Source organism: Haliaeetus albicilla, chromosome 2 (assembly GCF_947461875.1).
Source record: "Haliaeetus albicilla chromosome 2, bHalAlb1.1, whole genome shotgun sequence".
NCBI lineage: Eukaryota > Metazoa > Chordata > Aves > Accipitriformes > Accipitridae > Haliaeetus > Haliaeetus albicilla.
This window is the reverse complement of record NC_091484.1, coordinates 15,517,910-15,544,998: the sequence shown is the minus strand read 5'-3', so window position 1 is coordinate 15,544,998 and position 27,089 is coordinate 15,517,910. Positions and strand designations below refer to the sequence as shown.

At 46.7% G+C, this 27,089-nt stretch overlaps 2 protein-coding genes across 5 annotated transcripts in view; one reads left to right on the top strand and one right to left on the bottom strand.

The window, feature by feature from the left end:
- The window catches only part of TRPC4AP (transient receptor potential cation channel subfamily C member 4 associated protein), a 39,052-nt gene extending 19,628 nt beyond the window's left edge, over positions 1-19,424 (top strand). For all 4 annotated transcript variants that reach the window (XM_069807321.1, XM_009928335.2, XM_069807333.1 and 1 more), the window contains 12 exons: positions 878-1,066; positions 2,770-2,912; positions 7,027-7,158; positions 7,853-7,911; positions 10,338-10,439; positions 12,282-12,365; positions 12,704-12,794; positions 13,144-13,284; positions 14,856-14,964; positions 15,168-15,280; positions 15,549-15,755; positions 16,545-19,424. In XM_069807321.1, the coding sequence (XP_069663422.1) occupies positions 878-1,066; positions 2,770-2,912; positions 7,027-7,158; positions 7,853-7,911; positions 10,338-10,439; positions 12,282-12,365; positions 12,704-12,794; positions 13,144-13,284; positions 14,856-14,964; positions 15,168-15,280; positions 15,549-15,755; positions 16,545-16,682 (1,508 nt within the window). In that variant the 3' untranslated portion in view covers positions 16,683-19,424. The remainder of the gene's footprint in view (positions 1-877; positions 1,067-2,769; positions 2,913-7,026; positions 7,159-7,852; positions 7,912-10,337; positions 10,440-12,281; positions 12,366-12,703; positions 12,795-13,143; positions 13,285-14,855; positions 14,965-15,167; positions 15,281-15,548; positions 15,756-16,544) is intronic.
- A 373-nt stretch (positions 19,425-19,797) lies between these two features.
- The window catches only part of MYH7B (myosin heavy chain 7B), a 29,671-nt gene continuing 22,379 nt past the window's right edge, over positions 19,798-27,089 (bottom strand). The window contains exons 28-43 of the mRNA XM_069807308.1: positions 26,771-26,861; positions 25,770-26,159; positions 25,205-25,331; positions 24,609-24,727; positions 24,168-24,364; positions 23,616-23,965; positions 22,952-23,076; positions 22,525-22,640; positions 22,205-22,397; positions 21,909-22,112; positions 21,661-21,786; positions 21,321-21,491; positions 20,901-21,005; positions 20,418-20,513; positions 20,109-20,246; positions 19,798-19,900 (exon numbers count right to left, since the gene is read on the bottom strand). Coding sequence (XP_069663409.1) covers positions 19,892-19,900; positions 20,109-20,246; positions 20,418-20,513; positions 20,901-21,005; positions 21,321-21,491; positions 21,661-21,786; positions 21,909-22,112; positions 22,205-22,397; positions 22,525-22,640; positions 22,952-23,076; positions 23,616-23,965; positions 24,168-24,364; positions 24,609-24,727; positions 25,205-25,331; positions 25,770-26,159; positions 26,771-26,861 — 2,557 coding nt within the window. The 3' untranslated portion in view covers positions 19,798-19,891. The remainder of the gene's footprint in view (positions 19,901-20,108; positions 20,247-20,417; positions 20,514-20,900; positions 21,006-21,320; positions 21,492-21,660; positions 21,787-21,908; positions 22,113-22,204; positions 22,398-22,524; positions 22,641-22,951; positions 23,077-23,615; positions 23,966-24,167; positions 24,365-24,608; positions 24,728-25,204; positions 25,332-25,769; positions 26,160-26,770; positions 26,862-27,089) is intronic.

Genomic DNA, 27,089 nt, shown 5'->3' with positions numbered 1-27,089 from the left:
CTTGTTCTTTCAGAGATGGTACCTGTGGGCAGAATCTTGCAACTCTTTCACATAGTGTTCATGGCCAAATTCTTTGTCCTTTTCTACTTGCACCTGCAAGTGTGAAGTGAAGACTTAGCCATGTATCTATAATAAACAGGTCCTGTAAGTAAGTTATTCTGTGAAAACTTTAGGACAAAATGCAGCTCCTAGCACCTCCCCAAGTATTTTGCAGACCAGTGACTTCTGTCCTTGAACTGCTGTTTCTAAGGGTGCAGTTCCACAACAATTAAAACCCTCTGAGTTGGGGCTGCTGTCATGTGTTCCCCATCTGTTTTTCTCCATGATGAACTAATTCGGGAAACTAGTACTTAAAAAGCTGAGCTTTCTGCCCAGCTACTGAAGTGAGCTAGTTCAGTTTGCTATGACACACCACAGGAGGTAAACTGAAGGAGGTAGCATTGCACAGAGGAAAGGGGAGGTGGAGCTGCCCCTTCTAAGGACTGCTGCTTTATTTCTGCCAGCTTAATTTTCAGCCAGATCAGTTCCTTGATGTTGACTCACTGTGGACTGGAAAACAGCAGTGCCAGCAAAAGGGAATTGGCCAGAAACAAGCAGTTAAAGCAGGGTAGAACTAATTTTTTTCCAGTGTAAGTCCAACACAAACCAGTTTAACACTGATTGAATTATGCCTAGGATATGTACACTCTCTTCCAGTCCTTAACAGGAGAGTGCACCGACTTCTTCCATCTTTGGATGTTTTTAACCAGATGGAATTTATTTCTATGTAGTCTTCTATATTACTAATGTAGATGTCTTGGTACCTTGTGGTATAGAGGATTTGATGATTGTTGTGTTGGTGATCTTAAATCGTAATAAAATTATTTTTCTTTTTCAGCTACACTTTTGAATATTCCAGGCTTCATTGAGCGATTGTGCAAACTGGCAACAAGGAAGGTGTCTGAAACAACAGGTACTTCCAGCTTCCTTCAGGAGTTAGAAGAATGGTACACCTGGCTGGACAATGCACTAGTACTTGATGCACTGATGAGAGTAGCAAATGAAGAGGCGGAGCAGAGCAGTACAGGTATCTGGCTTGCATTCCTCTAGTCATTATTGGTTGATGTATATCTTAACGTTCGTCAGTGTTTGCCATGTATTGCTTTTCATTTCAACTGGTATTGATTCCCTTTTTCTTACATGAAAAACTGACGTATCAGGATTTAGGTCTGACTCCTGTTTTGTTCTCATGTAGCACTGATTTTTTTTTTCATGAATTAAAGTTAGCAAAAGGAAATGTCCTATGGCAAACTGTGCTCTTTGCACACCTAGATAGCACTGTAATACTGTACATCCTCAACACTAATCTCCCCTGGAGTGACAAAAATAACGCACATCTGAGGTAAGTGACTTTACCAGCATTTTGCTCTAAAACTTAGGCTGATGGCTTTAGGTCCAAATACTTCATACCAAACAAGTGGTCACTTCTTTAAAAAGGAAAGGTAGTTCCAGAAAAATTAAATAAGGTAATTGGAGGAAAAAAAAAAAATTGTTCCAGGAGAGCATATGGAAGTGTTAATACAACCTTAGGAAAATGCTTTGAAGCAAGCATGTGGTTTGTTTCTTCACCCTTCAATATTACAAAAATGCAGTGTATGTCTTGTAGAACTCAAAGTACTTGGTAACGTAATGAGAATTTTTCCAAAATTTTGATACCTAAATCTTTGCTTCTGTGCTTCTTTGGAAAACTTTCTTCCTTATCCAGCTTCATTAGTTTTGTAGCAATGAATTATTAAAACTTCTGAAATTACACAAAAAAATGAAATATGTGAATGCTTCAACAGCATCTCAGGCATACCTTTATACACACCAACTTAGTGGAAACTGGAGAACGCTTGGTATTTTGGAACGGAATTCACAAGGCAATTTTGCTGAGGTGAAACATGCCCAGTCAGAGCTCTTGACCCACAACGTCAGTTAGCAAGCAAACCTAGGTGTACTTTCCCAGAATACTGCCTCAGTCTCCAGTGCCTTGTGGCTTAGGGACTTCTGAGTCAGAGGTGTTGTCTATGCTTTTGAGCTTTTGATGGTTTCCTTCCTTTGTGTGTTTGCCTAGTTACTGTTTCTTCACATGTGTTCAAAAAGCATTCACACTGTCCTGTGGCAGGGTGGTTCATCACTTAGTTATGTATTGTGTAAAGAGCTAACTCCTTTCTGAACTGCAACCTACACGTTCACTGTGTCCTTACTTTCCCTGTTTCACTCATGATTTCTGCCATGTTTTCCACTTGCAATCATGGCGTGTTATATCCTGTTTCTGCCCTTACCAGTATAATTCTAGATAGGGCTATGAAAATGATTTAACTGTGGCCTAAGTATACTGGTACTGAGGTATGAAATGAAAGTAGACTAATAATAAATGCTTCTGATAATCTCACCCCTGCTTTTATTACCTTTTCTGCTATGTGCTTTTTGGTGCAGTAATCTATTAATTCATGTAGGTGATCCTACTTATTTTAGGTAGATGATGCCATTTAGCTTATTATGGAAAAATTAAATAATTTTTAAAAATCTAATTTTATCTCCTCTAAAGTTCCAGGCTGTATTTTTTCTCTTCTGTAGCATTTATTTTAAAATGGTTATTTGTTGTATGTCACTACTTTAGTTGAGAATAAGATTCAAGCAGGCATGCTGGTCTTATCTTCAGTGTTTCAGTGTAAAAGTAATAACTGTAACAAATCCTTTCCTGTTGAAGCTGCCTCAGGCTCACATCTTTGCCATCTTGTTCAGAGTCTTCAGATGAAAGTGGGTTGGCCAACACCTCGACAAGAACACAGCTTCCACAGTCCATGAAGATCATGCACGAGATTATGTATAAGCTGGAGGTGTTGTATGTTCTCTGTGTGCTGCTCATGGGGAGACAAAGGAATCAGGTGAGCACTTGTAAACAGTCACACATGTGGAAGTTGATGTCTCTTTAAACCTAAGTGCTCATTAATTAGGTCATGGACACAGAAACATGAAGGGCAAAGCTCAAGGCGTAAAGCTGGGCAAATCCCATCATTGCAGCGATCCACAAACAAACAGGCAGTGTTTCATTGCTGAGAACCAGAATGAGCCATTGGGCAGGCCTTGTCACAAGTTGTGCTGACCAGTGGGGTGGAGGGGTGGTCAGTCTCTGCAGAGCTGCTGCGCTGGTGCAAGATGGATGCAGAGCCCTTTCAGGTCTTCCCCTTCTTTGACTGCTTTCACTTTTGGAAATCCTCTGGGGTGATTTGTGAATGGGTGATTTTTGCAGTAGGTTCCCACGCATCGGCTTGAGTGTGAGCATGTTGTTAAACCTTCAGCTGGGAGGATACACTTCAGTGCTGTCTGCACTGGGTGCTGCCTAGAAATCCCACTTATCTGTTCCTTTGGTATTTCTTGCTTTCGAAATGAAAAATTTGTTCCCTGCCTCACACAGGCTTACGGAGAACCAGTCACTGCAGCTTGGCTGTAGTTTGATTTTAAATGGGTCAAAAGTATATTGTGAAGGGAAAAGAAAAGCAATCCATTGGTGCAGTTTTGACAGGTTTCCAACATTAGCAGTCTGCTCAGCTCAGCAGAGCAGCTTGGAATAGCAGGGGCATTTGGATGCCCTAGAGACTGGGAGGATCAAATTGTTTTGAGTTGTTGAAGGGCTGTTGTATTAGGCAAGAGTAGATGTGTTGGGGGGCTGTTGCTTGAGCACATTTATCTTGAGTATTTTGTTCTTTGCTAGTAACCTCCCACTGTACAGGAGTCACAAACACTCACCACAGGCAGTGTCTTAAAACTCTTAATCTGAATTTAAAATAGAAATGTGTTTGTAGTACAGTCTTGAACATAACTAACCTGTTCACTCTGAACCTACAAATGGACACTCAGCATTAAAAAGTAATAGATTCTGTATAATAGTAACCAGAGGAAACTAGCAATTCTTGCAGAAACCACAATCGCTACCATAAGAAACTCCTAATCCTGTTGTCATTCCTTTTAGAAGTACTGTTTATATTGGGCATAAAACAAAATTTAAAAAAAGTCCAAGACATAACTGGAACTACCAGAACATGGATCTGTTAGGAGGACTTTTTTTTTCCATTGTATCAAGCCAGATAATTCATCCCTGCCTGATTTCACCACAAGAATGCAGTTTTATAGATACTGCAGAAACTTACTTGCAGCTTGCCCTCATCCTACTGCCGCCTGTTCAGGGAGCTGGAGATGCTGGCTTCCTTAACTCCCTGGGTCAGTTCTTGTGTTTTACTGTCAAATGTGACGAGGTAGAAAGTATGCTGCTGAAATAGCTAGCTTTCAAGCTGACTTTTTTTTTTTTTTTTTTTTTTTAAATTTCCTGGGAAAACAACTTTGTTCTTCCTCTGCTACTTCTGCCCCCATGCAAACGGGGAAACTGTGTAAGGATACAGCTGGCATGCAGTTCACTTCTCCAGGGCTGATTCAGGACTGGAATTGAATTCTTGAAAGATTTGAGTTACTTCATTCCCAAACACTTCTTGTCCAGAGCCAGGTCTTTTTGTAAAGTCCTCTGCCTTTGAAACACATGATATATCCTTCATTCCTTAATCTATGTGAAGTTTTCAAAGACTTGTGTGGCCAGTGCAAATCCATTCTCCTTTCTGAGAGACAGTCAGACTAAGAACTAGAGCTGAATTGTTCTGTGTGGAAAGCTCCAGTAAGCAGGGAATGGCAGTGTCTGCCATAGCACTCTCATTGATAAGCATTTCAGCTGCTTGATGGTATCTCTTTTTCTATGAGGGAATAAAAGCACAGGATCTGTGATACCAGTCTTCCAGTCTGAGCAGCCAAAGGTCTTACTGGTTTTATATTGGAATAATTTTGCATAGAATTTCTAAAAGGCATTACAAACCTGCTTCAGTCCACTGTGATAATCAACATAATGGTCTGCATTTGCTTGAAGGATGGTGCGGCTTCCCAACAAACTCAACCCATTGCTGAATGTTTACTCTCAATTCTTGGTTTAAACTTGACTGCTGGCTAACCTGCATAAATTGACAGCTGTGCTAGCAGCAACTTGGCTCCTACCTGCTGCTACGTTGTGGATGATCACACCCTTGGGGATAAGTGGTGTTTCATTGCAGATTTGTCCTTTGCTTCCTTCTCATTATGGTCACACCCTAAATTACTCTCCTTCTATATTTTTCTAGGCTGTCTTGCATGTCTGTATTGTGGTAAAAGGCAAGCAGCGGATTTACTTGCTCCTGCTATAGGGAGCCAAACTGCACTCAGCAGAAGCTCATAATAGTTTTAGTAGTAAGAAAGCAATGGAGCAATTCATGAGCAGCAACAGGAAAAAGTCAGAGGAGTTTGAAGGATGCATATAGAGCAGGGGTTGTCTTGGCATCCCCAGGCTGAGTAGTTGTAATGAGTTTGGGGTCTGGGAGACTGTGATCCAAAGGCAATGACTGTGACTGAGGAGCTTTGTCATGCAGCTGTCTGTCAGGTGAGAACTTAGGGTTATGCAAACTAAAAGTAAACTGAACACATTTTAAATTAGGGATGAGTCATCTGGAATAAGCAGTTTATGCTCTTTATGGAAAGGAGCAGATTCATGAGTTAAAATGATGAGTATAGAGAGCTCCTCCTTTATTGAGGGGCCAAGGCTCTTGCAGGCAGCTCGCACGCTTGGTTTCATCCTGTTGTGCTTGTGCCATGCTGGCCACTGAGGGATGGGGGGACTACAGGGAGTGCTTTGTTCAGAGAGATTCCTCAGAACTGTTTTTGTTGGAGGCTTGTGACTAGATCAAAGTGTCTGAGAGTGTTTTAAAGTAAGGGAGCACCAAAAGACTCCAAGCTTTGCAATCTGTTAGGGTAGTATGGGTGAAGTGGGAAGAAGCTGCATGCTTCCTCAGGTGTGATATTTGGAGATGCCCAGCAGCGGGAATGTTGGTGGCTACAGCCAAGAAGAATGCAAAAAGCCATGAGCTATGCTGCAAACAAGAATAAGAACGAAAACCTGTAAAATAGCATCAGCTTCAAATATTTTTGATTCATTCAGGTATTTGAGGAAACTGAACAAAGTGGAGTGATCTGCTTGAAATACTGGTAGTTATAATTCTGCATCTCAGGGATGACCTCGGTTATTGTTTAGGTGACTTGATTTTAAGGAACATGTCCATTACTGCTTTGGGAACTTAATTTTTACAGCATGTTGGCCTTCCCAATTGTGCGTGGTTTTCATTTGCACCACATCTCAAGGGATACTGCTTGTCATAGGCCTACAGCTGATGAGTCGCACTTTGTATTTCTCCTATTCCTCATCTTTCAAATTGCTTACATCAAAAGTATCAAAGCTTGTACTGAAGGTATTTAACAGCTGTTCACACCAAAATTATTAGCTGTTTTACATGAGTAACTACAGTCTGTTTCAAACATGTCATGAAGTACCACATCCTAGCTTGGCAGGCAGACTGATAAATAAACCTGAGTAATTTGGCATTTTCTTCCCTTCTGAGCATTCTCTAAAGACGTTCAACTTCCCCTTAACCTGAAGGAGCAGTGCTTGAACTGTGGTGTGGTTGTGGTACTGCTGGACGCTGCTTTGCTCAGAACTCCTGCCACTTGAACAAAAACAAGACAGTTTGTGCAGTCTTGAGAGGACTACCTTAGCTTCAGCTGTGTGAACTAGAATAGCAAAGGATGCTCAATAGATGACTGGCAGCAGAATATTCACAGCTTAGTTTTGTGATATGTAGAAGTTAGGTATAGGTGTATTTTTGATGTGCTGGAAGTGATCTCCTCATTTCCAAAGCTGCTTCCAGAGGCACATGGTTAACTGATGTACTGGCTAACAGCTTTCTCCCAAAATGTCTGGTTTCTATCCATGTCCACCAAATGGAAACAACTGTAATGATACACTGTGATTAGTGTGCATGTTAACACAAACACGTGCTGTTTGATAAAAGAATTCACTCTTTCTGTTGTCAGAAGATGATGTAATTGTGCCCATCTGTTTACCAGACTATGGTATGTACTTCTCTTGTTTTCCAGGTTCATAAAATGATAGCAGAGTTCAAACTGATTCCTGGCCTCAATAACTTGTTTGACAAACTGATCTGGAGAAAGCATTCGGCATCAGCCCTTGTTCTGCATGGACACAACCAAAATTGTGATTGTAGCCCAGTGAGTAACTTTTTAAATTCTGTATTGGATTTTTATCCTATCATATAGTTCTGAGGAGTTGTATTGAGTAACTAGGTGCTTCTGTAATAAATTAATTGAGACATGGTAACATTCAGGTTTTTGTGAATTATTGTTTTCACTTAAAGATTTATCTTTGGCTCATGCTAGCAATTTAGCAGAGGGCAATTTAGCCTCTTTCCCTCTCTTCCAGTTTGGGAACTGGGAAAGGGGTAAATTCTGTGGTCCCTGGAGGCCAAAGGTAGAAGATGACCAAAGCTTAAGGAAATGATAGCTAGTAGGTCTAGCAAGGAGGCACAGATCATAAAATGGATCACAGACAGATTTCTTGGGGGGCTGGGGAGGGGTGGTTTCTTTTTTTTTTTTTTTTTTTTTTTCCCCCTCCAAACCTAGATATTCTAAATCGATCAGTACAGTGATGAGCTTTTTTGCCTTTGCAGTGAGAAGAAATTGTTCACTGTTACGCACATAGGGTTGGAGGCAGTCTTCACTTCTGTTCTATTTTGGGAAGCCTGCAAAGTGCAGCCTTCTCCATTTATGCAAGTCACTTGCTCTGCTGTCCAAATGGGTTTGATTTGGATAGGTTTTCAATTCAGCTGTTTCATGTCAGCTTGGTACTTAATGATATCCAAAAATACTAAAGCAAAATTTTTTGACCTTTCTTGTCTCTTTTTAGGACATTACTTTAAAGATACAGTTCTTGAGGCTTCTTCAGAGCTTTAGTGATCACCATGAGTGAGTATGAAAAGCTGTGGTAGGTTGTGGCTCGGTGGTATTGTTTGCTGGGTTGCAGTTACAGCGGGTGTCCTAGGCATGGTGCAGGCTCCCTGTGAATGGAACATTGTACTGTCCTTAAACTCGACTCAGATGTTCACGTGCCTTTCAGCTCCTGCTATGAAAAGGCTAAGGATGTGCTCTCCAATGGGCATGTCTTAGTATGTCTGTTGATGATTAAAAATAGGCCATTTTGCTTCCTGTTGAAACAAACTGAAACATTTATATGATGAGTTAACACTTTCTGGCTGAAGAAATAAGGAGGCAGCTTTCATGATGCTGTTTATCTGTCTTCTCCCTGAGAGTTGGTAGTGAGCCAGTGTGCTTACAAGAGCACATGTGCCCTGTGGAGACATGTTCAGATTTAATTCAGAGTGGAACAAGCACGAAACAAAGGCTGTTGGAAGATCAGGGTGAAAGACAGTGTAACTCTGAAGAGGTTAATCAATAGTCTTTTGCCATTGTAAAAAGGCTGGGAAGACATGATTGCTGTCTAAATGCCAGCAATGGAGAAGACCTGATTAAACTGCATGGGAAAATGTTAGGGGAACAATTATCTGTCAGCTAGCCATCGGGAAGCTATGTTGGAGTTAGGAAGAAAGCTTCTGTTTGCCTTCAAAAGGCATACTTACAAAGCTTGAGTCTGCTGGAGTAGTTGAGGGGTGATGGAGTTTGCTTGGGTTTTGTTTTTTTTTTTTTTAATTCTCTACTGATGATACAGAGGTACTTGTTCATCTCTTCTGACTTGTAGAATAGTATCTTGCATTCTGTCAGTGTCCTGTTGCTCTAATTCAGTCCTGCAAGATGGTGTCCTATTCCTTACAAACATCTGCATTTGAGGCATATTGCACTTCTTGCCTACCTGGTCATATCTACAGCCAGGGTGATGTTTTTGTGTAGGTTTTATCTAGTACTGTTAGATATGCATATTAGAAGTATCAGCCTTTTTGATTGCGGAGTATTAGCTTTAAGAATGGGGAGCTACTGGACGTACTGTAAACATAAGGGGAAGACTGACCTATTGTAAATACTTCATGCGAGACATTGTTTGCGTAGGAATCACTCCAGGTTTTCCAATAAAATCTCTTTAGATGGTGTTCCTACTTAAGTGGCTACTACAAAGATCTCAGGCTTGTTTAAACACAAAACAGCTTTCAGCTGTAACGTTTGATCAAGTGGAACATGTGGAATCTGGTTAGGGTTTTAAACAAATAGCTACATGAACTTTCTGTGAAATCACAGATAAGCTGAGTTAGCTGGGGACAAGATGACAGCAAGTACTTGTATACTAACTTCAGTAAAACTGCGTACAAACCAAAATTGCCTAACTATTTATTGCATGGAGAGAGAGGCTCTATTTTCATTACAGAAATGTGTTGATCCAGATCAAAAGAAGCTTCATGTGACAGCCTCAGTGGGCACTAATCTGGAAGATAGTGTTTGAAGCAAGAAGGCATCCCCGTCACCTTTCTGGTCTAATAATTTATCTTCTGTGTAGTTGCTATGTTTTGATGAATAGGTTCTCTTTGCACACACTCACACTCATCACTGCATCCTATGCTTCCTTAGGTTTCCTGAAAATAAATCTTTGCTGTCTGCTTCTGAGCACTTTGAAGTAGGAGGGCTCTAAGGGAGCACGCTGACATTGGACAGGGACTCTGTCAAAGGGAGCCTCTGGACTACATTTCTACTTTGTCAGACTTTTTCTGCATTTAATTTACTTTACAGATAAATTATTTTTTCATTATGAAAAGATCAGTATTTGATAAAGAATTTCATGCAAATTCCTTGGGTTTATATCCATTCCTGTTCTGTTTTCTACATTTCATGAAGTTTTTAAATATTTCCAGAGTAAACAGTTTGCTCAGAGTAATAAAATGCCAGGATGTTTGAGTACTTTTTTTTGCAGATTCTGCTTTCTAACTGAGATTTATTACTGGTAAAGAGCGTGGTCACTATAAGACAGGGAAAAACTGTAGGAAGCTGTGAAAAAGTTTGCTATGTAAGTCTTCTGAAATTCAGCAAAATGTTGCTGAGATTGTAAAAAAACAAGTGTTTCTGGAAACAGATATTTGCAAAACAAGCAATAAGATCTTGAACAGGTCAGCAAGAGCCACCATCTCAAAGCTGGTCAGTGTTGAAACTTGTGTTTGGTAAATTTTGGAGGAGGCTTGCAAAACAGCAGCTAGCTGGCCTACCTTGGGAATGTGCTGTGGTGGAGAGCAGTAGAGTGTGAATGGCTGTGAAAAGCTGGAGAGGTGAAAGCTGATTGCCTAGTCCTGCAGCCCTCGTAGGCGTGTGGCTTTACTGTTCATGGAGTTGCATGTTTGTCTGCCTCTTGAATTCATCATATGTTTTTCCCCTACTTCCCAACTGCCTTGCTTTAGGAACAAGTATCTCCTTTTAAACAGCCAAGAACTTAATGAGCTGAGTGCAATCTCCCATAAAGCCAACATCCCTGAAGTTGATGCAGTTGTCAACACAGACAGGTGAGTAGGGATACAGGGTTTAGGTCAGCAGCTCCTAGCGTTTTACAAGCACTTATATTGGAGGTTTGATGTCACCCGTTTTGTCTGAAGTCCTTCTGTCCACCACACTTGCTTCGGTTTCAGTGACATGTTTAAGTGGGAAGTGTCTAGGTTTGTATGATACTTATGGTCATTAGCAAATCCACAGTGTCCTTGTGCTCAGAGTGAGGCGCTGTAAAAACAAAAGCAACCTAAAATGTGGGGTTTGGGTTCATGGCCCAGACTTCATTGTGATGTGCGAGGTCTGCCTGTTTGCCTGGCTTTTCTCACTGCAGGCATTGCAGACGGACCTGGAAAGTAAACTGGGATGCCTCTAATCCATTAATTGCTGCTACTAATAAATCCTAGTTTTGAGATTCAGGAGCAATCTCTTTACGCATAATGTCCATTTCCAGTCTGCGTAAACAGATCTAAGTGTGTCTGCTCAGAGTCTTTATTTGAAGAGCAGCTAATAACTAGAATAAGCTAAATTAGATTAACATGTTAAACCACTTAGAGAATCTCTAGTGTTATATTTGAGTATCTGTTAGATTGACTATTTTGATTTAATAAGCTTTTTAATACATGATTCTGATGTACAAACCTCACAAGATGAAACACTGTTTGCAGAATTTAGTTGTCGGAATGCTCCCACAGTATCAGCACGGACTTGGTCTACACAGAGCAGATTTATCTTGCTTCAAAATGGAATTCTCTAAGAGGATTTCTAGATTATAATTATTATCATAATACTGTGCCTAATTGGGAAGAAATGGTGTCTGTATTACTCAGATCCTTTCCTTCTAAGCACAGGTACCTTTCTGGCTTTGTTCAAAAAAGAGTAAGTATTTAGGGGGAAAAATTCACCCTGTTACAAGCGCAGTGAAAGGAAGCAGTGATCAGGGGTGTAACAGCTTTTTCTGACCTGCAAAGTTTCTCATCTCTCTTGAGTGTTAGTAAGCACAGGCTGTCATGGTGCAAGAAATCCACTTCCCACAAGGGCTTTCTCAGCTGGCTATTGACTGCCCCGCAAAGGTGCTGATACATTAGCTGTTAACCTGGGTGCATCTGCTGAATATGCATGCTGGGCTGTTTTCTGAGTAGAAGAGTGCCACCTGAAGCATCTTATTCTACCTCTGCAGGATGGTTTGTATAGCCAGACAGGCAGTATTGCTCAGTTTCTAAACTTGGTTTCTTTTTCACCCTTAGCATTTTGTTTCCATGTTGCTTTTCTTGATACATGAGATCAAGGCATTGCTTCTGCAGGAGCTGAGCTTACTGTAGGTAGATATTGCACTGAAGATGCTATTTAATACAAATAGTATTGCAGTTCTACAGCCTCTGTACTTTCACTAGTACCTACAGAAGAAGGCTACCTCATGTAGCAACTAGATTTCTGAACTGTGCTCTGCCTCCTAACCAGAACTTAGAGCTTCCTTTACATTTGTTGAGGGGAAAAAAAGGCATGTGTTTCATTCCTAAGCTCAAATGTGGTATATGTTTTTTTCCTAATCTATTAATTCCTACAAGCTGTGAATCGGTATTTCTGAAATCATTAAAATTTTGAGAGAAAATGAATAATTTTTCCTTAGGATTTATTTGGAAGTCACGTTGAAGGTATTGCAGATGTTTACCAAAGGCAAGTGAGGAGAACTCTTCCACTGGTAGAACTAGTAACAAAAGTTAATGAGTATTTGTACTGTACATTTAATACTGGGATTTTGATCATTAAAAGCTCTGGAGAAGAGACAGGATTCAGTGTTCTGCAAGGTACAGTGTTTGCCAGCCTTTCCACTCATGCTGTAATTTCTTCACATGCTCTAGGAGTCTCGTTTGTGATGGGAAAAGAGGTTTGTTGACCAGACTGCTTCAGGTCATGAAGAAGGAACCAGCTGAATCCTCCTTCAGGTGGGTTCACTTTGCACTGTAACGTGTTGTTTTGAGTTGACTGGGAAATTGATTTGTTTTCATACAGTTCATAGCAGTTGAAAATGCTGGAAAATCGTAAGCTGTGAAAAGTTCTGGCTTTGTTGCACTTGGCTACAATGGCAGCGCAGGTGAGGGAGAATGCCAAAGCTTCCATTGGACCTCGTACCCAGTACAGTCAGTGATTTTCTGTACAATCAGGAGGTCTGACTCCAGCTTCAGATTGGAGCAAAACAGATTAGGAAACTTGATTTAAATTACAGTAAATAAAGTACTCCCCTTGCTCCAAAATTTAAAAACTCATTTCTTCTATTTCTCAGGTTTTGGCAAGCAAGGGCAGTTGAAAGTTTTCTGCGAGGCACCACCTCCTATGCAGACCAGATGTTCCTGCTAAAGAGAGGACTCCTGGAGGTAACGAAGTATATGTCAAGCTTCCTCTGTAATGTAACTCCATAGCAAGCAAGAAGGATTCATCTGTAATGAATTCAAAAGAGGGTGAAAATGTAGTGTTAAATATTCACTGGGAATAGGGCAATTCTTGAAAAGTATTTGTGAATTCTGCTTGTGGCAACCAGGTGTGGGGTGGCCAGTTGTGTAGCCTGCATCACTGGGAAGTTAATTTAACAGAAGACTCATGTGAATTGTCATCTAAGAACTAAACCTGCAGATAAATGTTTTAAATAGTGATGAAATCAGAGTCTATGCTGTACTGCTGGCTTGGGCTAAACTGTGGCAATAATATGTTTTCCTCCCATGCCAGCATATTCTCTACTGCATTGTTGATAGTGAGTGCAAATCACGGGATGTGCTTCAGAGTTACTTTGACCTTCTGGGAGAACTGATGAAATTCAATATTGATGCATTCAAGAGGTTCAACAAGTACATCAACACAGATGAGAAGGTAAATATTTGTAAAAGCTGTCCCCAGTGGGTCAAATTACATGCTCTTATAACCAAACGTAGCACTGAGAAACTCGGATTCATTTGCTGATTTTGGTGTGATTGTTGAGCTTGGTGCACAATAAACCCTAAGGAGTGAGCTGCCAAAGTCTCTTCGCAAGCATGTATGTTGCTGCATACACTCATGTTTTCAGAAGTGCTCCCAGCTGTTCAGAAAATGTTGCCCTGTTACATGATCAAGCAGGTCTAAGGTCAGGGCTCAAAGATGGTAGAACATTTCCTGTGAAGTCACTGGGGTTTGGGTTAAACTGATAGTTGAGGACATTGAGACAGGCTCCAAAAAATCTTTGATTGGAGCTTGGGGGTGGGGATCTTCATGGAGATGACTTAAAGTATTCATTAAAATTTGATACTACAAAAAGACATATCTTTGATGTTACTTGAACTTACAGTCACTTTAAGAAGTCATGGCTGATGTAATTACCTATAAAACTTAGTTGCATATGTAGATCAGGAATGGGCAGCTCTCTATGCAAAGTGGTTTCATGCTCTTGTGCACTTTGTGCATGTAACATCAGCTGTTTTGTAGGTTTTGAATGACCTCATACTCTTGCTTATGTTACGGTAATTTTTCTGTGGTTGCTGTTAGGTCTGGCAGACCTTGGAGAATAGAAGCAGAGATGTATTTAAAAGAAAGATGTATTGAATTTCAGGTTGTTTTCTGGTAAATGAACTCACACATTCTAGAGAATCTCTCTTTATACTTTGTGTGTGCTTCCTATTTATTGATGTATAACTTTTTTTAATTCTCATGCTGTATGAAAACCCTTGCTGTATTCCTCCCCAGCACTGTCTGCTTGTACAAAATAAGCGTAGGAAAACATGGAGCTGGAGGAACTACGGAGGCCAGCAGCCATGCTGTCTCGTCTCCCTCTTTCAAAACAAGTAACATATGAAATCTTGGTCTCATTGAACTGACACAGCTTCAAAAGAGTTTTTAGTGGTGCCAGGACTTTGGTATTGATTTTCTGTTCTCTAGTGTTTTTAAGGTACTTGCTATAGGGATCCTTTGGTCGGCCGTTGGTGCCAGTATTGGCTTGGGCTGGATGAGGCAGGCTCAGGAGTGTGTATCTCCTCTTATTTTTGTTAGAGATAACAAAAAGGTAATGACCCTGAGTATTATGGCATTCTGAACCTAACTTTTGTTTCTGAAGGAAAGGGAAAATTGTCCACATCTGTGAAGCCTTATTTTGGTGAAGTGCATGTTTGTGCTCAGAATTCAAGGCGATTTCTCCAGTAACCTTCAAGAACTGCACTCCTTCAGTGTCAAAAATCTGGAGAACACTTACTGTTGCTCTAGTCGCCAAACCTTGTTCATAGCTCTTCCTTCTTGGGTTTGCTGACCTGTTCCCCTTGTGCCAACAGAGTAATTGGTTTAGTACATCTCTTGGCCATATGCATTCTGAAAAGGGTATGAAATGCTGTTCGGTCAGACCTCATCTATGAGTGTTCGTGTAAGATGAATTTTTTTGTTTGTTTTTTAATGCAACATTTAAAAGTATTTCTCTTTAGTTCCAGGTATTTTTAAATCAGATCAACAGTTCATTGGTTGACTCCAACATGCTTGTTCGCTGCATTACACTGTCCCTGGACCGATTTGAGAATCAGTCTGATGCTAAAGGTAAAGAATAAGAAATGGGGGGTGAGGGGGTGTTTGGTAGTGATAATGGTTATGTTAAGTCTGGGCTTTGAAAATTTTGGGTTTAGACAGAGAATGCCACCTTGCAGGTTTGTTGCTATAGTCTGAGCAGCAGTTCTTACTGCCATATTGCAATGTATCTGAGCTTTAAGCACCCAGTGATTGTCTCTTTCCTCTTGCCGCAGTTGCAGAAGTCCTGTCAGAGTGCCGCCTGTTATCATATATGTCCCAGATGTCCATGAGAATGTCCTTTCTTTTCCGTCTCATTAATATTATTCATGTACAGACACTTACACAGGTAAAGAGCTGACAGTAACTTTGCAGTTGTCTTGCTGATACTGTGTAGTGATGAACTGGGCTGGGAGCAGGGAGGAATCTGGCTTCTCTTGAGGAGACCCAGGTCCCTTCTTTCTTGATACATGTAGGAGCACCTCCTCTGCATGCTTACCACGAGCACGTTTTTTAAGGATATGTGTACAACCAATATCTTGATTTGGGAGGAGTGTTGGGGTTTTTTTGTTTTGTTGTTGTTGTTGTTTGACCTACTGCGTCATTTTTACTTTTAGGAAAATGTCAGTTGTTTGAACACAAGTTTAGTTATCCTAATGCTGGCCCGAAGGAAAGAAAAGCTACCTTTTTATCTGCGCACTTTGCAACAGATGGAATATACAGAAAAATACCCAGGCTTCATCCTGAACAACTTCCACAGTCTCCTGCGATTCTGGCAACAGCATTACCTCAATAAGGATAAAGACAGCACATGCTTAGAAAATGTATGTGTACCTCTTACCATAGCAAGAATCAATCATAGCACTATCTGTCTACTAGTCACCTAGCAAAAATGGGAAGTGAGGGGTTGTGAAGGGAAAGAAGGGAGCAAGTTCTGCCCCGCAGTGTAACTTTCTGTAGTGTTTGTCACACCATCTTAGCCAGTCAGGTCCCTTCTGCAAGCAGTCAGACTGCCACAGGGTCGGTGCTGGGTTTCTGTCTAAACAAGACCTTAGGTCTTGGCTCTGGCACACAGAAGTGGGACTTGCCAATGCTGAGCAGGTTTGAGAGGCAGGGCTGGCGAGATGGCCAGCCCTGCACAGGGATGTGGAGGCAGGGCAGAATGCAGCTCCCACACTAGTTAACACCTTAACCAGACTGTCCCCTCTTCCTGGTGTGGCAAACAGTGCAGGAAAAGTATCTGATTTAGCTGCTAGAAGACAAGGCAGCTGTCCTGTGGAAAGCACCCCAGACTTGCTGGCATGGTGGTCACCCTGTGCTGCTCTTAGCAGGGCTATAGTTGCCACAGGTGCAGGGAGTCCCTGCCTGTAGCTGGATAGTGGGAGGCTGGTTGTAGAAGGTGTAGTTGGTTCAGCATCCACACCTTCTGCTCTACACCCCAGGAAAGATGGGCTGAATGGTGAATCAGAGGTGTTAATCTATGTGGCTGGGGAAGTCAGGCTGAATAGGAAGTGATTTTCAGTTCTTTCTGCTGAATGCCTTTGGGATGTGTCTTCTGCTGCATGTTGGTGCCTGTGGACCATGCTAACCAGCCTCTTCATCTCTTTCCACAGAGCTCATGTATTAGTTTTACCTACTGGAAAGAGACTGTATCTATACTGCTCAGTCCAGACCGGACATCCCCCTGTGCCATAGTTAGCTACATCGACGAGGCATATATGGACATTGACAGAGACTTTTCTGAGGAGTAGTTCTTCGCTCTGGCTTCTGATGGACAGCGCTTGGAGGGTACCTCGCAGCCCATGGATTTTCAGGGATACGCTGTGTAGTGTGTGTGTGCGTGTGCAGCTTGGAACTGTGGAGCGTTACTGCATTGTTAAAACCCCAGTCCCCTCCTGGTCCCCATCTCTGATCTCTAATGGATGAGACCTTGAAAGCTCTCTGGGCAACACATTCAGGGATGTATCTTCCAGTTGTTCTGGGATAAAAAGTAAATCACCTGCAAAAAACAGCCTCTTTATTTTTTTTTCTCTCTCCCAGTCCAGTGTTGCTGGTCAGAGATTTTTTTTTTTTTTTTCCTGACAGATGAGGATACTCTGTATGTGCCAATTTAGTTGTGGCTCTCTTTCATGGCTACCAGAATTAGCAAGTCAAAAAGCACAGAAATTGCCCTCCAAATGTGAGGTCCAAGGAGCCCGTCTGACTGGGACCCCGACACACCAGCCACGTGCAGAGCCACCACATGGACTCCCTTCATGTGTAACTCCTGTTGGGGTTTGGAATCAGGGGTTTAGGGTTGGTTAGAGTGTGAGTGTGTGTGCGTGTGTGTGTGCTTTTAATTCCTGAGAGCCCTAGCTCCAGTCACCTCTTTACCATCTACTTTTGGATCATTTGGTACTAAACCTGTCTGTCTGTGCGTTAGGAGAGAACCTCTGTTCCTGCTGTCTTTCCTGCAGATCCTTCCCATCTGAAGGCATTTTACAATGCTGCGGAGAACAGAGACATTTCAGCAGTGGTGGAATTGCAACAGGGGTTGGCTTTTTCACGGAGCACTAGCATTAAAATGTACTAATTTTTTAAACTTGCGGCTTGTCCCTTCTTGGGTAACTAATCTGGTTTTAAAATCCTCTTCAGGACCATTGCTCTTGATTCTAACCTGCTATACCTGGAAGTCTTATGTCAGTCTCTGCTTTCAGTCCTTAATATCAACACACACATTAATCTTGAAGTGCAATATTGACTGGAGATGTCAGTTTTTTCCTGGATGTATTTTAATCAGAATGTGTTAAATGCTGGGAACAAACACTCCTGGTTGAAAGTAACTTTGTAGGATATGTTGGGGAAGGGGGAATCAGGTTTTGGCAGTCCTGATTGCCAAACCTGCATATGCCTCGCCTGCTCACCAGTGTTAACTGTGTTGCTCCGAGACAGTCAGATTCCCTGGAACAAAATACAGTCTGAAGTCCTGAGCTACTGCATTTAAGTCAAAAAAAAAAACCCAAACAAAAAACAACAACTGTGTCTTGCAGCTCCAGCTAAAAGAAACCAGTTTTCTTTGAAACATGCATCTGAATTTTTTTAAATTTTCTTAACTTATTTGATGAGATGACTTCAGCTCTCTCCAGGCTCTGGCGAGGGACCGGTGGCAAGGATGTCCCAGAGCTGTAGCATTTTGTCTTTAACTGTTGCCAGCAGAATGAAACCCACTCTGAGGCTCCCTGTGCTGGGGCCTGGATGAGTGAATGAGGCTTCCAGCCCCAGGTGCAGGACTTGCTCTCTAAAAGTCACCCTTCTCCTCTCTCTCATCTTGCACTTCTGTGTCCTGCTGTGGACTTGCAGTCAGTACTTTGCTTGCAGGGTGGTCAGAGCTGCTGAGCTTGTGCATAAACCTGGAGCCTTGCAGGAGCTCCTGGGGATCCTTGTGTCCCTTCCTGGGGGGCTGAATCCCCTGGGCAGACTCTGCCCTGCTCCAGTGAGGTTACCCTGGTGGCACCCTTTCTGTGCGGGAGCTCTTTGCTATGGTAGCTGCAACTCTCTGTTCTTCATCAGGTCACCCCCACCTGGCCCCCTCCCTCCCCTGAGCTGATTTCTTTCTCATCTGTACTTTTTTTGTTCTTGGGTATTTGTGTTTTTGGTGTATCTTTGCTTCTTAACTGTAATAGATGTACACTTCAAATAAATGCTTCAAATTAAAAGGCTTTTAAGTTAAGGGATGCCTTTTCCATAGTCTAGTTAATTGGTGCATCCAATGATTGCTGCTATAAACCTGCAGAGTCTCATTTAAATCTCTGTATTTATGTAACGTACAGTTAGGGGCCAAGCCGTGTCTGTCCTTGGCTATTGGCCTGCGTGAGGCTGAGCTGAAATCACGCCAGCCTGCCTTCTGGCTCGTGGGTTGCTCCTCCCCCAGCATTGGGAGCACAGTAACTTTTGGGTGCTCGCCTGCTAGAGGCAGCTTGGCTTTGCTTTCGCCTTCAGGCTGACGCAGGAGGCCAAGTTGGCTGGCTGCAGAGAAGGGCACAGGAAAAAAACCCACAGCAGCCCCTCCAAGGAGGGAGCGCACTGGTCTCCAGAGGAAAGGCTCTGCCTGTGGTGGGCAGGGGCATGAGCATGCAGAGAGGGTCACAGGCAAATTTTAACTGAGGGCCACATTCCTGTGGGCTCATCTGTCCATGCCAGAGGCCTCAAGAATCTTTATTTTGAGAGGGACCAGACAGCTCTCTCCTTCATCCTTGTTTTGTCTTATTTATGGAGAGCACAGGGAGGAAGTGTCCTGCATGGTGCTGGGGAGAGCTCGCTGGCTTCAGTGGAGGTTGGAGCAGACTGTGTGCTGCAACAGGGGTGGAGAGGGCACCCCTGTCACTAACAAATACTGGAAGTCTGCACTAGCCCTATGGATTGCTGAAGTTCATGCTGCCCAGATTAATGCCAATTTACTAACTGCAAATGAACATATTAAATGGAAACTATTAAAGAAATCTATTTTAAAGAAATGAGTGGAGATGTCTTTCTTTGCAGTCCCTTTGCCAAAGCTGTTAACAACTCTCCCTCTGCCCTGCAGGACTGTAGCGAGGGGGTTTTTTATGTTCTCCCCAAGGGGGTGTGTTTTTTACACTCTGCCCTCCACCCTCACCCGTCAGGTCTGGTCCCCTAAAGGGGAGAGAGGGCTGAAGGGGGGCAGTGGGGAGGGAAGAGGAAAGGGCTCTTACCAAAACCCACCAAAAGTCTGGAGCAAGCCAGGGCAATAGAGCAGGGAGAGGGGAGGCCTGTGCCTGTTTCCTGCCCCTACCTGGCTGTGAGAAATGGCCCCAGCTTGCCCCCCACCTCTCCAGCAGCAGACCCCTGTGACGGAGACAACAGAGCAAGTCCTGGCAGATCTACATTTATTCACGCAGTGCAAAGCTGGCAGTGACTGTTGCAGCCATTTGCCTCCAACATACAGCAGGCAGCTGGGCTTCTGCTACTCGTGCTGGCAAAAAAACGAAAAGGGCTTTGATGAGAACCTGGGCCTGGTGGCAGGGAGCACTCTGCCACCCTTCAGGTCTTGGCAACAGTGGCAGGTGAGGACAGCAGCGCCAGGCACGATGAGGCCGTGGGCTGTACAGTGGCTCCTCTGGCTCCAGGGATGGCAGAAGCCCTTGCCCTGCTTTTCCTTCCCCATGGCTGGCTGGGCTTACCTTGGAGGTGATGACCTCCCTGGTGCGGGCGCGCAGCTTGTTGACCTGCGTCTCGGCGATGTCGGCACGCTCCTCGGCATCATCCAGCTCGTGCTGCACCTTGCGGTACTTGACCAGGTTGGAGTTGGCCTGCTGCTCCTAGATGGGGTGAGGGGAGGTGGATGTTTGGGGCACAGCCAGGACACCAGGCTGCGAGCTCGCCATGCCAATCTCATGGCCCCTTTCCCTTGCAGCCATCCCAGGCAGCCCTAGGGAAGGCCAGCACTTGGCCTCTGCCCCAGGAGAGCAGTGGTGGGGACAGGCACTTACCGCCTCCTCAAACTGGCGTTTGTAGCTCTTGACCTTGCTTTGCAGCTTGTCGATCAGGTCCTGCATCCGTGTCAGGTTCTTCCGGTCTTCCTCAGCCTACAGGTGCCCTGGCCCCATTAGCAGTACTCCAGCAGACCCCCCCCAACCTTTATCCAGGAGTCCCAGTGGTGCCAGGGCCCTTCACACATAGAGAGCACCAATCCGCCCCACCGAGCCAGGCACCAGCCCCATATCCCCCCTGGTCTCCCCTCATCCCCCACTACCTAGCTTAGGAGGTGCTAGCAAAGGGGCAAGAAAGAGAGCAGGTGGTGGATGTTGGGACAGGGGGAAACTTGTCCTACCCTTGTCAGTCCCAGCACAGCACCCAGAAGGCAGCAGGGCTGGGCTGGGCTGGAGTGGGGTGTTGGATAACACAAGGATCTGAGCGCAGGGAGAGTTGGGCCAAGTCCTGCTGGGCTGGAGCTGCGCCTGGTGCTGCCATACCTGGTAGCTCAGTTCCTTGATCCTCCGCTCATACTTGCGAATGCCCTTCTGGGCTTCAGCCATCTTCTTCTGCTCCATATCCAGCTCTCCCTCCAGCTCCCGTACCTGCGGGTGGATAGAGGCCAGCTCAGCACTCTGCTCCCTAGTGCCAGCACCAGCTGAGGTCAAATCACTTTCCCCAGATCACAGTAGCCACAGCCAAGGCTAAGCCACCCCAAGCAAAGGCCATGGAGCCAGCCCCAGGCTTGCAGGTCCTCAAGGACTGCCCCTCACTGCCCACAGTCCCCCTGTGGTACAGTCTGGCCCCAGAGGGATGGGACAGTGCCGGTGCCCTGCAGAGCCTGGTGCTACAGGGCCTGGGGCAGTGCCAGGAGCCTGCTCCTAGGTGGCACAGCCAGGGATCTGCCCCTGCCATCTCACCCTGGCCTCCAGCTTCTGGATCTGCTTCTTGCCCCCCTTGAGAGCAATCTGCTCTGCTTCGTCCAGGCGCATCTGCAAGTCCTTGATGGTCTGCTCCATGTTCTTCTTCATCCGCTCCAGGTGTGCACTCGTGTCCTGCTCCTTCTTCAGCTCTTCTGCCATCATGGCAGCCTGCAAGGCCAAGAGCACAGAGGCATCACCACAAGGCCAGGCAGCCCTGCCAGACACAGGGGTCAATGGAGAAGCTCTGAGACCTTCCCTTGTCCTCCCACCCACCAGCCCCACAGGGTGCTGGGCACCCTTGCCAAACCATACAGCACCATCCCCACTGCACTCTTACATCTGTGATAGCCTTCTTTGCCTTCTCCTCAGCATTGCGGCACTCCTGAACCGCGTCCTCCACCTCGCTGCTCAGCTGTGAGATGTCAGTCTCCAGCTTCTTCTTTTGGTTGATCAAGCCCGTGTTCTGCAGACAGAGCAGGGCAGTGCCACAGGGACCGGCCATTCACCGTGGCTGACGGCCCCACTGCCAGACAGACTCCTGCTGCTTCAGTGACAGCAGAGACCTGGGATCCAGTGGTCCCTCACCTGGGAGTGGAGCAGGTTGACCCTCTCAGTGGCCTCCAGCAGCTCCTGCTCTGCCAGCTTCCTGCTCCTCTCTGCTTGCTCCAGTGCTGCCCGCAGCTCCTCCACCTCCGCCAGCAGCAGGTTGTTGCGGCGCTCCAGGGCAGCTGCCTGCTCCTTCAGGTCGTCGTTGTGGCGTTGAGTGTCATCCAACTCGATTTGCAGGTCCTGCCGGGCAACACGGGGTCAGTGGGGACAGGAGGGAGGTGGGGCTGACAGCAGGGACAGCACTGAATCTGTCCCACCCGCAGCCGTCCAACCTTGATCTGGGCCTGGAGCTGGCGGCCCAGTTTCTGGAACTCAGCAGCCTGGCGGTTGGCATGGCTCAGCTGGATCTCCATCTCGTTCAGGTCTCCCTCCATCTTCTTCCTCAGGCGAACAGCCTCGTTCTTGGCCCGGGCCTCTGCATCCAGCGTGGCCTGCATGGAGTCCATGGCACGCTGGTGGTTGCGCCTGCGGGAGGGATGATGCATCAGCCCCATCCACCCAGGGACACCCAGTCTGTGGCAGCCCTGTCAGGGCCATAGTACCAGCTCTGCCCCTGCCATAATGGCCCAGCCTGTCCCCTCTCCACACACACCTCAGGTTCTCAAACTCCTCGTCCTTCTCTGCCAGCTTCCTGTCCACATCAGCTTTTATCTGGTTCAGCTCCAGCTGGATGCGTAGCGTCTTGCTCTCCTCATGCTCCAGGGCTCCCTAGAGACAGCAGCAGCCATGAGAAGGTGGCCCTGGGGGGGAATCTCCCCAGCCACCCACCCCAGCTTGGCCTTGCCCCCCAGCCCAGAGCTATGGGGAGCAGGGCAGGTGGAGCCACCCCAATGCCTTGCTGCGGTTGCACAACCCGCATGAGCAGGGTACCCAGGGGTTGCAGCCTGGCTCAGGACTGTCACCCTGCTAGTGCAGTGTGGGTTGCTGCTCCAGCAGCATCCAACCAGAGCTGCAGGGTGGGCCAGTGGCTCTCGAGGGCAGCGGGCATGTGCAAGCTTCAGTGGGAAACAAGGACCCACCTCAGCCTCCTCCAGAGCTGCCTGGATATCGCTCTTCTCACTCTCCAGGGCTTTCTTCAGCTTCTCCAGCTCATGGATGGTTTTGCCACTCAGACTGATCTGGTCAGTCAGATCAGCAATTTCCTCTGGCAGGGACAGAAGGGCGTTTGGTCAGGAACGAGTTTGTGGGGCCAGCCCTGTGCAGGTGACTTCCCCATCCCCCTGCCCAGGCTCAACTGATGTCCCCCCAGCCCCGTGGGGAGCAGCTGAGGTTGTGCTTGGGGACATTTCTGCAGTCTGGGTGAAGGAGAGGACAGGGAGAGGCATTAAGGACCCATGGAGACCTGCTTGTCCAAGAGCAACACCTCCAAGCCAGTGTCATGCCACAGCCATGGCACTCTTGGTAGCAAAACACGCACCACTTGCAAACAAGTACCAAGTAACACTGCCTGTCTGCCCAGAGTGCCCCCAGCAAGAGGGCAGGACACATGCTGGCTTCCTGGCTGGGCTGCTGCATCCCTCCAAGGAGGAAATGGGCCAGGCTTGGCTGAGGAGCAAGGTCTGCTCTCTGCCTACAAGGGACCCCCATCCCACCACATGGCTGAGGACAGGGGACCCACAGGCTGCCCGTGAGAGCAGGACACTGGGCAGAGAGTCCAAGGGGAAAGCTTGAGCCCAGTCCTACCCTGCAGGTTCTTGTTCTCCCTCTTGAGGGTCTCCAGGTTGTCCAGGGACTCCTCATAGGCATTCTTGAGCTTGAAGAGCTCTGTGCTCAAGCTGCGTGACTCCTTCTGTGATGCCTCCAGCTCTGCCTGGGTCTCCTCATACTTCTGCTTCCACTCAGCCAGGATCCTGTCAAAGTTGCGCTGCTTCTTGTCCAGGGCAGCACAGGCCGAGTTGGCGCGCTCCAGGTCCACCGAGAGGTCCTCAATCTCTGTCTGCAGCCGGTGCTTGGTCTTTTCCAGTGAGGAGCACTTGGCATGGGCAGCCTCCACTGCCTCCTCTGCCTCCTGCAGTCGGATGGCCAGCTTCTTCCTGTCGATGGCAGCAAGGGATGAGTGCTCCCAGCCCAAGTGTCATCCCACCCTGCTGCTCTAAAGGAGGGGAGGCCACAGCCTGCCCAAACAGCCTCAAGTCCATGCAGGAGGATGCAGTCTCACTGTGGGGTCTGGGAAAGCTGCATCTTTGAATGGAAGCATGCCACCTGCAAGGAACAGACTCCTGCCATGAGACTCACTTGGCTTCCTCCAGCTCCTCTGTCCTCTGGATGGCATCCGTCTCATACTTGGTTCTCCACTGGGCCACTTCTGCGTTGGCCTTGGACAAGTTCCTCTGGAGCTCACTCTTAGCCTCCACTTCCTCCTCATACTGCTCCCGCAGCAGGTCACAGTCGTGCCGGGAGGCTTGCAGGGCATGGGCCAGGGCGTTCTTGCTCTGAGGAAGGGAGAGCTCATGAGAGGAGCAGCTGGCTCCAGGACATCGGCCATGGCGTGGGATTGGGGGCAGCGGGAGGGAACTTCTATTTTTCCCAGGCTAAGAGCTGCCCTTAGGGCTCCTGTGTGCAGGGTATGTCCCACCTCCCCAGTCCAAGAATCTGGGCCACTGCCACAGTGGGACACACGTCCCATTCCCCGAGATCTGTGTCATTCAGAGATCAGCCATGCCCTAGAAGCCTCACCTTGGTCTCTTCCTCCAGCTGCCTCTTGAGTTCCTCAATGTTCTGTGTGAATGAGGCCTTGCCACGGCTCAGCTGGTTGATGAAGGACTCCTTCTCCTCCAGCAGCCGACTAAGCTCCCCTGGGTTCAAATAGAGCCAAAACAGCTACTTTGGGGCCTAAGGGCTGCAACCTGCATTAGCCCACACCTCCCACAGCCTGTGGCCTTCAGCTGCATGGAGACCTCCAGCAGTCCCAGCTGTATCCCCACCCAGGCAAGCTGGGGCCCATGGGCAGAGTGGCAGACCAGCAGCCAAAGGCAAAGTAAGCCAACTAGGAAACCCCTCCTGGGCACATCCCCCAGCACAACTAGCATCGCCAGAGAGGTCCTCTTCCCTGCCAAGCCATAGGGCAGCTCTGCAAGGCCTGAGTGGAGGCACAACATGGACATCCCACAGCCCTCCACTCCAGATGGAGCTCCTGCTATTTTTTTCTTTGTCCATGGGAGAAGCAGGACAGTCTGACCAGCTGAACCACAGCTCCACCACTCAGATGCCCCAGTGCAAGACCAGCCCCAGAGCAGCCACGTGTCTGTCCCCTGGCTGCCACCCCCACCTACCATTCTCAGTCTGCAGCCTGCCCCTCTGCGTGCTCACGTCGGTCAGCTGTCGCTGCAGCTCATCCACTTTGGACTTGGCCTCGCTCAGCTGGTCCTCATAGGTGCGGCACAGCTTCTCGGCATTGGCCTGCACACACCAAGCAAAGCCTGTGTGAGACCCAGCTCTGCCCAGAGAGCACCATTATCCCAGGAGGGGCTCAGCGACTGCATCACCCTGGGACCTCACTGCCCTGCTCAGCTGATCCCTCGTGCACACAAGGCAGAGAGCAGGAGCCTGCCAGAGCTCTTGTGTCTCTGCTAAGCTAACAGTGGCTCTCTGCAGTCAGTCTCCCAGGAAATGTCTTCCCAGATCCTCCAGACTTGACTAGGGCAAGCAAAGCATCCTGCAAGCACTGCCATAGTGACATAGGGACAAGGTATACCTAGTGAAAAAGAGGGACTTGGCCATGGCAAAGACCTCCCTAGGACAACATCCCATGGATATGGCTGTGCTGAACACACTACAACCAGTTGCATTGATGTTCACAGAAAAGATGAATCTACCCCATACAGAACCAGTGCCCACCTTGTTCTTGGTGAGGTATTCAATGTTGGATGACAGGTCATCCACCTCCATCTTCATCTCGCTCTTCTCCTTCTCCAGCTTCTGCTTGACGCGCTGCAGGTTGTCGATCTGCTCGCTCAGCTCTGCCACACTATCTGCATGCTTTTTCCGCAGGGCAGCCGCTGTGGACTCATGCTGCAGGGTTGCCTCCTCCAGGTCCCGCCGCAGCTTCAGAAATTCCGCTTCCCGCTTCTTGTTCATCTCCAGCTGCGTGGCCGTTGCCCCACCAGCCTCCTCCAGCCGCTCACTCAGCTCCTCCAGCTCCCGTGACACTTCTGCCCGCTGCTTCTCCACCTTGGCTCTGGCAGCACGCTCAGCCTCCAGTTCCTCCTCCAGCTCCTCAATGCGGGCCTGGCAGAGACAGAAAAAGGCAGATGCTTCAAGCACCAGGTGAAGCTCCAGCATCCTTGCTCTCCACAATGGAGCAAGGTGTCTCCTCTGATACTGGGGAGCAACAAGCCACCAGTCTGGAGCAAATGCTTGGGTTGTGTTGGGATTCTTGGAGGCAGGCATGCCTGGTGCTTCTTGGTAGCATGTTTTGCAGAGCTCCTGCTCTCCTCTGTACCCTTGCCATCAGGATCCAGGCTGATACTAGCTTCTTTTCAGTGGGAACCTCCATGTAAACAGCCTGAATCTGGGGGCCTGTCTCTGATAGGAAGAAGCCCAACACACTAGATTTGGATCTTCAGAGTTTGGGCACTGGACAGAGAACTACATCCTAGAAGCTGTTCCTCATGCTGGTACTAGTATTCACCTCAATAGACAATTCTTTAATTTTCAGTCCACCACATTTTGGCAGAGGGCTTTGCTTCTGCTAACAATGCCAGCTTTTTTCATCACTCTTCTGCCAAGGAGATGCCCCCGTGCGCAGAGAGGGACTGGCCCATGCAGATTCCCCAGCACATTACATCTGATGGAAATTTAGGATTCCTGGGTTGTGAGAGCAGTTCTTCCCACCATACCTGGAGCTCCTTGATCTTCTTCTGCAGCTGAGCCTCAGTCACTTGCCCATCTTCAATCCTTGAATTCAGTTGACTGATTTCAAAGTCTTTCCTGTACAGAAGGCAGGCAGAGCCTCTGGTCAGACAAACACTGTCCTGCCAAGTCCCTCTGGCTCCTGAAGCCAGAGGAAGATTGTTCCCTGCACCATAACACCCAGGTCTAGAGGACAAACAAACGCACACAGGAGAGGGACTGCAGGGATAAGAAGCAACGCATGGACTGCTCTGAGGGAGAGCTGGAGTGGCCAAACTGGCAGACAACCTGGCTCTGAAGTTTTCC